Source organism: Falco biarmicus, chromosome 1 (genome assembly GCF_023638135.1).
Source record: "Falco biarmicus isolate bFalBia1 chromosome 1, bFalBia1.pri, whole genome shotgun sequence".
NCBI classification, from domain to species: Eukaryota; Metazoa; Chordata; class Aves; order Falconiformes; family Falconidae; genus Falco; species Falco biarmicus.
Window position 1 is genome coordinate 50,149,951 of NC_079288.1, and position 12,192 is coordinate 50,162,142.

General features: G+C 41.1%; 1 protein-coding gene across 5 annotated transcripts in view; it reads left to right on the forward strand.

The window, feature by feature from the left end:
- The window catches only part of TMEM154 (transmembrane protein 154), a 39,740-nt gene that overhangs the window by 15,227 nt on the left and 12,321 nt on the right, over positions 1–12,192 (forward strand). For 3 of the 5 annotated variants that reach the window (XR_008823107.1, XM_056346825.1, XM_056346841.1), the window contains exon 6: positions 1,330–5,636. Coding sequence is in view for 2 of the 5 variants with exons in the window: in XM_056346825.1 (XP_056202800.1) it covers positions 1,330–1,345 (16 nt within the window). In the remaining 3 variants the exon portion in view is untranslated. Of the gene's footprint in view, positions 1–1,329; positions 5,637–12,192 lie in introns of those variants that run through there. The other 2 variants (XR_008823104.1, XR_008823105.1) reach the window with 1 other exon arrangement.

Consider the following 12,192-nt stretch of genomic DNA (forward strand, 5'->3'; position numbering starts at 1 on the left):
GAACCTTATCAAACCAAGATCTGCTGCTTTTCCTAACCAAACTCTTAGCTGCATAAATAACATCAGAAAGAGAACCATGTACAGATAAGTAAATGTTTTCAGCAGTTCTTTCAAGCAAGAAAAGTGAAAGAATATCAAGTAAAATGAAACAAAGCTATTATTATGGTAAAAATTTGTCCTCATGACCATCAAGGCTGCAGATTTGTGCACAAGAGCTGAGATATGACAGCCCAGGCTCCGTCATAGGTGGAGGTCATCTGCCTTGTGCATAAGATAAGTTAAAAATATATGTGTATATACTTTTTTTTAAAGAAATATTTAAAATAATATAGCTTGCCTTTGAAACCTAGAGCTAAGATCCTGATTGTTCCTGAGCAGAGGACCACTAGATCTCCCCTGCCTCGCTGGGGCCGGGGTTCCCATGTCATGGAACCATGTGCCATGGTGGGCACAGGGGTGACAGGCAAGGGCTGATGCTCCTGTGGTGCACAAGCGGGTGCAAGACCAATCTTTTCTCCAGGGACCTTTACTCCACCAGCAAAACAGAAGTGTAGCCTGTTCCTCTCACAGCACATGGGGCTTTGTAGGCTGCTGAGTACGATGAAGCAATCCCTCCCTGCTTTATCACTCCTCCTGAGGAGGGTTGGTTTTCCTTGGGTGCTGCTGGGCACCCTCCTACTCCTCCTGTCTGAAAAAGGGTGACTCTTTCTTATGGAGTGATGTTCTGGGTGAGGAATGAGTCAGTACAGAAAGAAATACTCCTTTCCCAGGCTGTGCCTCAGTTTAGCAAGACAGTTAAACCCACACAAAATATTAAGATTACGAGTGGCCCTTTGAACTTCAGAGGTGATTTAAACCCCTGCTGTTATTGCTGACTGAAATCTAGCCAGCTGATAAAAACCATGTTATTAATATTTTAATGAACCAAATATTATTAAGAAAATGCTAGGTAGCAAGCTAGCTAAGCAGAAACCAGCAGGACAAAAAGAAAATTCACCTATTACACACCCAGACTGAATAGGAAAATTCCATCTGTAAAAAATTATCCTCACCTGTGGAAAGTGGGTAATTTGATTGCCCAGTCCTCACCTGGGAGCAAAGGAAAGGGTGCACTGGGTAGCCACTACCCAGCAGAGAATTCAGAGCAGCCCTTGCTGTCAGCACCTAGCACTACAGATGGGGTCGTTCCATGTGCTGCGTGACCAACATTTGTTTTCTGGTAGCACGTTTTCACAGACTCCAGGGATACTCTTGCATATTATTTCCTGCTGAGACAACTAACCCAACAGATGACACTGGTGTGTTTTTTTCTTTTCCCTGTATACGCAGTGATGGTGAATCATGAAGGCAGAACAGCAAAGAACTGGTTAAAGGGAAGCAGCACACAAGCTAACAATCCCCCCAATATTGGATGAACTGGATTAAATATAGGTGATCTCAAAAGGCCAGAGAAGCAAGTGCTTTTGTTGTGTCCTGCTACATACAGACTTCAGAAAGAAAACATCACCAAGGGGAAAGGAAAAAAAAAATAATGAAAAGCACCATAGTAAGATTAAGGGCTGATTTAAATTCCTTCTGCAATGAGATTCACCACAAATCAAGAGAAGCCTCTCCCCCCCACCAAGAAGTTCTCAAAACAGCCCGTGTTTCTGTCTACATCTTCAGTTGTGTACTGTGCAGCACTTAAAACCGCTTCTGTTCCACGTTTGGTGGGCTCCTCCATGGATTTTTGTAGGTGGTCTTTTTTTTTTTTAAGTATAAACATCATCCATAATACTGAACTGCCCTGGTTTGGTGGATGTGAAGCTCGTGCCTGTGCAATATTTGTTTTTCAATTTGCTTTTGGGTAACAGTCCACTGAGTTGCACCAAGCTTCTGCTGAGGAGGTATCAGCCTAGGACTGACCAGCTCTGAGGACAGAGGGAGCAGCTGAAAAGCCTCTTACAGGATTCACCAGTGACTGCAGCCCAGTGAGGGCATGGTCTTTGTGGTGTTTCAAATTTTGGTTTTGAAATTAAAGGCATTGTAGAGGTAAGAAATACTATTTTGAGATTGCCTTTCAGTTCCTTATCCCCACAGATTAGTACCCTGGGCTAGCTCTCACCATTTAACCCGCCTCCCTTCCCAGTGCTCTTCTGCAACAGCCACCAACTTCAGGAATATTCAACTTGAAAACATTTCTTTTTCTAGAAATGAGAGGTTGAAAAATTGAACAATTCAGTACTCACACCAAACACAAGTTTACATAAGTGTTACATGTAACTACCTGGTCAAAGTTTTCAGACACAGTAAGATTTCTGCTTCTGTTTTTGAATATTGAGCTTGCAGTATCTGAAAGACGTGGACTTATAAAGTGTGCCTTTTTAATTACCAAATACTCAAAAAAAAAGACTCCTGGGATACCTCAAGGTGGAAATATAAACATTGCAATCACATCCATTGATTTTAGGCAGCATGTCTCTAAAGGATATAGTTTAAGTATGTAACACATGTAAAAGTGGATCCTTGTCTGTGCAAAGCTTCCCCCGCCTTATTTAAAATACTAAATCCACATCCTAAGATATCACATAGCCCTCCCCATCATATCCTACCTATCCTTATTTTCTACTTCAATACACACTTTCTCCCCACTCAATACATGTTTATTATGATCAGTTTTGTTTTGCCTGAAAATATTTCACTAATATGTTATCATACATAGCCTAGTTAAAGAGGGCAACCCCCCCCACCTGCCCAAGCTTCTGGGATGGCAGCTAAGCATCACTAAGAGCTGACAAATACAGATGAGGGTTCAGCTTTGAGTAAATGAGGGTGTGTCAAAATATAAAAGGAAAAAAATGTTTACAACTAACCATATTCATTCATTACTGTATATGACATGACTAGTGATTTCCTCAAAGAGTAAAAAGATTTCTTCATTGTTCCAAAAGAGTTTATTGCAAATATTGTGTTTGATGTATGAGTGATAAATCAATTTTCCCTGCTTAGATGATTTTGAAGTTTCAAAACAGTGTTAAGTTCACCTTTCACATCTATCTTTGATTTCTGTAAGTTCCTGACAGTAAGCTCATTTTCTAGAATACTGACTTAAAATAATGCAATCACAAGGGAAAAGGAGTAAAAGATTGAAATCTAGAAAATTTAAAAAAACGGAAGTGGATATTTTCCAGTAGCAGTTTTATTAGCAACTTCTTTCCAACGAAGATGCTATGCTCAGGCTTCCTACAGTTTGCAAAGCAGTAACCTGAAGATGACTGAAGCAGAATGTTTTCTTTAATGGTGCAAGATTAGAAAAAAAAAAGCATTTTGAGGCCATTATCATCTGTGTGGTTGGAGGGCAGTCAGTGATGACGCAGCAATTTGCAATGCTGGTGTCCAGCAGCAACCCTCACCCTACCTTGCTCCAGCCCATGCAGCTCTGCATCCAGCAGCCACCACCTTCTCCCTGAAGAGAGCTGAAGCACAGCTGGGACACAAAGAATGAGGGTCCTTGCCTTTTTTTTATGAGGGTCCTTGCCTTTTTTTTTTTAACTTTTGAAAATCAACCAACCCTCAAAAGTGACACTATCATAGCTCAGTTCTGCCATGCTGGTGATCCTTCACCCTGTCCCAGCCATGCATCCAAGATCATGCAGTGCGCTAACTCGGTCTGCTACAGCATTTGAAAAGAGTCTGTGTCACATGTGTCGTTGGTCTGGGGTTAATGTCAATGCTGGATGGTCCTTCTGCCATATGAAATACTGTGCAGTTTCAAGTAAGTTTCTCACCAATTTAGTTTCACTTAAATCTTCTTGTCTGGTTGGGTTTGGGTTGTTATTTTTTTATTGTTTAACTTGAGTGAATGCATATTTTTATAAACTCATGCTAATAAGCATTAATTCTTATGCCAGAGTTCATGATTAATCAGGCTCTACATCCAGCTTTAAAATCAGTTTTGCCCAGAACTAATGTCTAGGTTAGAGCTCTGTAATTACCCAGGTTACGCTGTTCACCCTCTCTAAAATCTGTCATGCCAGGAAATCTCTCTTCCTCTTTGGGAACTTCCTAAGCATTCAAAAATACAAAATAATGCTTTGGGCACTTCCTTGGCCAATTTTGGATATAAACTACCTGTATCTGCTGCTTTTTAAAAGTACAAATCTCATAGTTGCCAAGTTACTACTGAAAAAAGATAGCACTTCATCAAATCCTGCCTGGCATCAAATCCTCTCATACCCATGTGAAACACACCAAGTGTCAAGTAATTTGCATTTCAATATGGTTACTGATCTTTGTAATGGATTCCATTAGTACTGGACAAATACAATTTTTAGTATTTCTATTTTCCCTGAACTTTTTTACATTATTGTTATTCTTCCCCTCCAAGCAGACATGCTCATCTTAAACTCTGTAGGGGACCACTCGCTCCAGCTCTGCACTGCCCTGTTTCACCCCTCTGGTCTCTTTGATCCTCATTTTTATGTTGACTTTTACATTTGCCACAGCCATCGCCCAGCACCCACTCACTCAGGCTCCAGCTGAGTCTTTCTGTAGACCATGGGTTCACAGGCACAGCATCAGCACAGTCACTGCCTTGGCTCCTCTCCTCCCTCACCCCCTTCTGTATTTCCCTCTCCTGCTTGTTTGCCTCTTGCACTCTTGTTTTACACTTGTCAGTTCCTGGTCATATTCTTTCACGCATAGTTTTATCTCAATATTTTCATCTTATAGGTGGATTGAATTACAGGGAATTTGGACCATCTCACTCCCACATTAGCCAACAGGTTGTAATATTCCAGTTTACAAGCATTACCTTTATACCTTCTATCGATGCACCTTAATTTTCCCTAAATGATGTACAGTCAGGTCCTCTAACCCACAAAACAAGAAGGACAACAAGACAGCAGATAAAAATTTGCTAGCATCTTATCATTTTAATATTGCCAATAGGAATCGAGAAAAAGCATGCAAAGTCACTTGTGCTATGTATTGTTCTAAAATGTTTAGCAAGTGTGAGCATCCCTAAAGAACTGTTTCTTCTTCCATTTTCTTCAATTATTTCAGTAGTTATCCAACACTTCAAGACAATTCAATATCTAATTTATAGTGTGAGTGCTTTTTGTCCTATAGAACGCAGAAAAGCTACAGATCCAAAGGAGGAATTGTTTTAGAAATACAAGGATAAAAAGAAGGGTAATTAAGAACTCTCTCCTATGTATGCTATAAATCAGTATTTTAACAGATTTTTTTTCTAATTAGAAATCACTCCTCCATAAAGTTACAAACAGAAGGTTACTGGCATTGTCAGCAGTTAATTAATACCAATAATCCTGCACTTGTAAAGCATATAACCCTAACATGAACTTCAGAAAAAAAAAAGTTGTTTTTCATTTCTAGGTAGTCGTAAGTCATGAATCCATAGATAACTCTTGATCCAAAATTCTAAAAAGTAAATGGTTTTACAGTGCTAAACATGGAGGGCTATAAAACCATCTTTTGTTTACTTTCTGTATGTGAAATTGCTATGTGCAACTTTTATCAAACAGCTGTTTTAAATACTTACATTACAAAAGAATTTGAAAGACATAGTATTGCTTAATTGTTTATACAAGTTTGAGATTTTAAAGAACTTTTTCTAATAAATTTTTATAGCAGTTTTTAGCATCTACAGGTTCTTTTTTTCCCCCCCATAGTCCTGCTAATCCATTCAAGTCAATGGGTAATAATTATTTGTTATTGATGTCAATTACTCAGGCCTTAGAAGGGGTACAAAGATAAATGTGGTATGTAGGTAGATTACTCTCATCAGGTTCCTAAAATCCAGGCAAAAAAGCCTAGGCTAGTGCATTAGCCTTTTCAAATTACAGAAGCGCTTTGAAAATAATTTTGCCTAAGCCAAAAAGCTGCTTTATATTTCATGATATTTTTTTGGCATATTCCAGATTGTTTTTATCAATAGTCAAATTCTGGCTCCAGTGTAATTTGTGAATACCCCCCATGACTTCTCTTTGGATGACTATTCTTTAAGGATCAGTCACTTCTCAGGTTATTCTGGTTAAGCACAAAAATTAGTCTTTAAACTGATGAAGCTGCAAAAATAGTTTTCAGCAAATTTAAGGGCAAAGGGGGGGGGGAGGAGGTGGAAAGAAGGAGAGATTTGCATCTAGAGATTTAGAAAAGATTAATGAAACAGCATTACTTTCATCCATTTTTGCAACAGACATTTTCATTAGAGGGGAGCAGAATGGCCCAGGAGTATCCAGAAAGCTCGTCAGTCTTGATGCCATTTAGTGCTTTTAATGTTCAAACAACCTCAATGAGAGCCACGACTAGGCAGAAACTAGCTCTGTCTCTCACCCAGGCGTCACATCAGCCAGAAACTTGTCCTTTGGTGCAGGTAGACACTTAATCTGTCTTTTGGGGTAACACTTGCCTAGTTCTCAAGGGAGGTGCAAAAGAGGACTCTACTAACCAGCCCCACAAAGTATTTTGACACCATGGGGAGTCACAGAGTTACTTCCCCCACCCCCAGGCACTGGTGCCTGCCCTGTCAGTACCATAGGGCTGCCCCATGGACAAGGGGCTTCTCCAGTGGGCACTGAAAGGGGGCTGGAAAGGGTCATGGGGGAAGGAGTTTGGCAAGGAGAAACAAGAGCAGGGACAAGCGAAGGACAAATCCTGCACCACCATCATCATTGACACAGATGGAAATACATCTCAAGCACTTACGTTCTGCTTAGGTTTTTAAAAGGGCTTAAAATCATGTTATCTGTGAATATGGGTAAAAAGGAAATAGCAGCAGTATGGTCTGACATGCCAGCAAAGGGCAGCACCAGCTGCTCTCCCACAAGCTGCCATGCCCTTCCAGCACATGGATGCTTCAGGTCTGGTTTTGCACTGGATTAGGTCCCTGGCCCGATTTTGGGTAGGATCCCACATGCCGAGGGCTGGGAGTGCTTCCCTGCAATCCTTCAAGCACACAGGCAGACGCAGAGGGGTATGCAGGGAGGGCAGGAAGCACCGCCACCCCCCTCTGCAATGCAGAACACAGCCCTGGGGCAGCTGGTTTGTGCAACCACGTGAATGGTCATAAACACAAGATATTTTATATGTATCTCAGTGCTAGTGGTATCATCTGCTTTATGGGAAATAGCCTTTCTCTGCTAACAAAGGCTAAAAGCCTGAAATGTAATGCTGAAAGCAGAAAGGTTATAGACACAGCATGGGTCTGGGAGCAAACCGCACCTCATTTCTGCAACCAGCCCCCCCAAGCAGCAGCAACACACTGGTACAGAAAGCCACAATTGCCCTGACATGCTCACAAATTGGGGATTATTCAAGTAGTACATTATTACAGCCCAATTTGAACTCTCCTACAGGTTTTTATTTGTATATTAAATTGCCCTTTTTCACTACCAGATTTTCAATGGTTATTTTTCTACCAGCAATGCATAACTAATTTGAGAATTGTCAGATTGGTTCTGGCAAATGGAGAAATGAAAATTGCTAATTTGAGCACCTGAAAGACACAAGAAGCCATTTGATATGCACTAAGAGGATTTTGGCACAGAGATGAGGTTTCTTGCCTTCCCTCATTTTTAAAAGAGGTTAGATGTGCCATAGCCTTCAAAGAGAAGGGGAACAAAACAAAATAATCTAGCTCTTATTCAGCTAATTTTGATTTTTTTTTTTAAAGAAAGATCTCAATAGAAGGATCAGGACATCTTTTGAGTAGCTGTTATTTCATGAGAAGGACAACTTCTCAAAAGTAAACATTTCAAAATATAGAGGTTTCAGTGGTTTTCAACTTCTGCAAAATTTTTAAGATTACTAAAAAAGGGGCTTCAACATATTTTGGAAGAAAGTTGAGACAAAAGTCCCATATAAATACTAACATCAAGACCAGAAGTGGTGTGAGATTTATTAGTGTAGTTAACACACACATACACACACCAAGCAACTCTATGCTTCAATTCACAGAAGAGGCTAATGTTTGAGACTTGTACCTTTTAAGCCAGAGGAAAGAAAGCCTAGTACAAAAACACCCACCTGGATATTACTGCTAAAAGTACCAGCCCAGAAAAGTAAACCCTAGTCTGAGTTTGAATTTACACATTTAATTTTGGGGAGCAATACCCAGTGAAGATGCATACATTACTGTCAGCACCAGGAAGGCAGTTATTATCTCAGTTTTTATTTTCTTCACAGGCTGACAAGATCTATATGCTTGTCTGATGTGCACACACATGGAGCAGAAGTTGAAGATTTGCTTTATAATCTCTGATGATTACCAGATTTGACAGGTTTCATGAATATACTTGGGATTTGCTTGTAATCAGACTTCTGTTCTATTTTACAACCTGAAATAAGGAGCAAATGGCATATGCTCTGCTGCTGTCACAAGGCACCAAAACTAGCAGGTTTCCCCAACAGAAGCAGCAGGGTTTTCTGATTCTTCAAGTAATCCTAGCAGACACACCCCCACATTTTTTCCTGTTTGTTGTTTTTTTTAAATAAACATAGTAGTTTAATTTCATTAGCTTTCTACTCTCCAGGATGCTAGTTGGGCTTTTTGTTGAAACATCTTGTTTCTTTTACAACAGGTCCAAATAATACCTGGGAAAAAAAACCCCCAACTTTAGCCTTTCCAGCCTCTGTGGCAAATGCATTCAGGCTGTAGATGTAATTGTAGCAATAAATTATCTGCCTCAGACCTCTGAGGTTCCCACTTGCCAGAGTAAGTTACAGCTAATATCTGTTTACTGTAGTCAGATTGTAGCTACCAAAAATAAGCATATGCTCTTTCTGGATTAAAGTACCTGCGCACTTGTTCTGCTTGACATTTTTCTTGCAAAATACAGCAAGCAGCACTCACCACATGGAAAAAGTCCAGTAAAAGCTATTAAAAAACAAGTGAATTATGCACAGGGTGGAATAATAGTCTCAAAAAGCCCTTGTCCAGATTCCTTTTATATGTATTTGAACATGGTATTAGCATGAAACAAAGGGTCATCTTTTCAGCAAGTGGCTGGAGCTCCCCAGCTGTCAGTAAAGCAGCATTTTTGGTTTAGTCAGGTCCACCTTTGGCTTAGGGCACCCGCTTTGCTCTGCCCGAGATACATCCAAGCTCAGGTTCAAAATGATGCTCTGACTGCCACCCCCAGGAGGGAATCCCAACCTGCAGCTGCAGAAGTGCTTATCGCTGCAGTGCATCTTCCCCATCAAACTGTAGTTCAGTTCCTCCAGTACTGAGGGAGCCCAGGGTTTGGGGGTGCTTTGCCTTGGCAGCAGCACCTGCAGCTTGGGGACAGGACACTGGCTGGCCTGCTTTGCTCTCCAGGGTTTGGCCCAGGTTGGTTGCAAGCCAGTTGCTCTCTTCCCAGCAAACTGGTTCCCAGCACTTTCTGGGGAGCACTGCTGACCCTAGTTACCTGCCCATCACCCTGCAGGCTCACAAGATGGCTTGCTGCGCCGCAGGATCAGCTGTAAGGGTGACTACCTCAGGGGATGAGGCTGTGCTCGTCAGTGCCACAGCCAGAAGAAAACCCTTCCCAAGAGAGGGTCACCCACAGCCCAGATTTCTTCCATGGCAACATGTGGGTTTGATTCCCACAGCACACCTGAGAAGTATGATCTTCAGCCAGAGCTTTTCAGTCTTATCCCATTCTAGTCACACAGACCAGTCTAAATGATACAAGAATGTCATTAAGGCACTGAAAACTATACTTGCCATCTGTTATAACCATTTTCCCCTCAAACAGGACATCTCTCAAGCAAGTACGGCAAAGTTGATCCTGATGGTTTAAGAGCATCATTTACTTTTCCAATATATTAAATGATTTAAAATAAATCTTAAGAATATTTTGTAGCAAAATAGGGGCAGTTTAAGGAAGAATGAAAGCACATTAAACACCACACACACCACACCACCCCCCACCCCCAAAAGTACAAGCATTTTCTTTGGGGAAAGTACATACTTCTTATCCACTAGGCTGTATGGCGTTTGTGTAAGTTAACACAGAAGAAACCAGACAGCAACTTCCAGGAGCAGTTACATAGTCTAGTTTCTTTCAGTCACTATATAGTCAGATATGTCAAAGGGTTTAATGCTTTATTCACAAACAGCAAAGAGGGGAAAATAGGACTCATGGAGACAGTAAAGTGGAAATCTTTCAGAAGATGGCTCATCCAGTGTTCGGATAACAATGCAGGGATACATGCAAAAAGCATCGCTGTCTGTGGAGCAGTGATTGTCAGGGTACACAGATAAAAGGGGTAACCAAGGAGAAATAACTGAGTGGTTATAAAATAAGGAGCCTATAACCCTAGAGGAAAAAACAGGACTTGTATAGGCATGCATTAGCTGGATTCACAGAAGAGAATTTTTAGAAAACACATGGACAATGAAAGTCCTCTTCGCTATAATTTAAATACTAAGGTAAAGCATACTGCTAGCACCAAATTCAACTGTAGATAATTCTTCTCAGGTTTTAGTACTGTGAACAGCTTTGTAGGAAAACTTCAAAATAACAAACTAGCAGAACTAGTCAACTTGTAAAAGACCATAGTTCTAAAAAGGGCAGATCCTTGTGTTACCTCACTTGAGCCAAATTACTGAACTGAAAGCAAAAACCAGAAGGAGGCATGAATCGAAGTATTATCCTTGTGCATTCCAGGAGCATGGGAAGAGCCGAGGTCTGGGGGAGGACTTATAGGTCCAGGCAGGCAGCACGCTAAACTGACTCCTCTGTTCTATTTATTTTGCACAGAGTGTATCTATTCTGTGAACACACGATTAGTCAGAGGAGACTCCAGTTAATACTATTTATGGATATACATATTAGCATAAAATAACACCAGCCCTAAACTGCTCCCTCAGTTTTTGATCAAGTGTTATTTATTAATAATTAGGTTTAATGCTCCCATACACTAGACCTCAGAACTTGTTTATACCACTTCATGCCAAAGCTTGAAATGCATTAAAGGGGAAGTTCATTATTTTTGATTTATAATTATCTATGACAAGAAAGATCTTAGACAAGAGCAGGAGAGTGGGAAATTACTCATCTTTTGTTTATGCAACTACAACAAAAAGGCATGTGATGGTTTTGGCCTCAGTCCAGCTACCATTCATCTCTATAGGTCTCTTTCTATATTCTCATAGAATTATCACAAAGTTCTTTTTAATCTTGAAATAATTCAGGTGTAGACAGGCCATTGCTGGTTCCTTATGCCTGATGAGCTATCAAGTGACAGAACAAAAAATTTCTTGATATACAGCATTACTGTTCTCCTGTAAATAAATTTTCCTGTAGCTTCAGTGATTCACTTCCCTCTCATCCCCATTTCATTAACCACCAACGGGGAAAGTCAACTACACTTGCAGTAGTTCTGGGAAACCTAGGCCAAAAAAATCCCCCAACCAGCCAAAACTGTTGTCAAGTTTTACCAGTTTTAAACACTTGGGTTATGCCTACATTGAAGCCACGTTGCTCCCTAAGGCAGCCCCTGTGTAGTGAGCAGGAGTGCCCCAGCAGCAGCCCACCTAGTCCTCTCCTCATGCCCAGGCAGGGTTGCTGTAAGGGCTCAGCAGCTTTGGCAAGTGCCTCTGCACCAAAGTCAGTCCCAGTTCTCCCCTCAGGCTCCATCCCCATAGTACTGCAGCAAATACAACTTGACAAGCAAGGCTTGCCAAGCTCCCTGCATCTCATCTCTGCCTCCCCCCTGTTCACTAAACCTCGCAAAGGCATGGAGCTTCAAAATCCCTTCCCCTAGTGATTCTCCCAGCAATAAACCTCTAACCTATTTCAGATTAATATGAAAGTTCACATACATTGTTTTTACTTTCAGTCTGCATATTCTTGCATTTGTGCACATAAAATGTTTTACACTTGAATATAAAGCTGAAATTAAAAATAATAAAACAGATTAATTGCTTGCATCCTTCCATCCATTCTAAACTGCATTTATAGAATTTATTCCAATTACCACATAAGCATCTCACTCCCTGGCCCCCAACCTGGCTGAGGCGCTCCTCCTGGCATCATTTGCTGCTCTGCTTTTCCTCCCCTTTCACCTCGCTCCGCACCCAGGTTTGCGCAGGCTGCAGCAGGGAGCTTTGGCTGTCTCTGCCAGCAGCAGGAAATAAGTGAGCAGGACTCCGTCTGTGCCAGGTTACACTGGGATCTGGGTTTACTCCTACTCAGTTTAAAC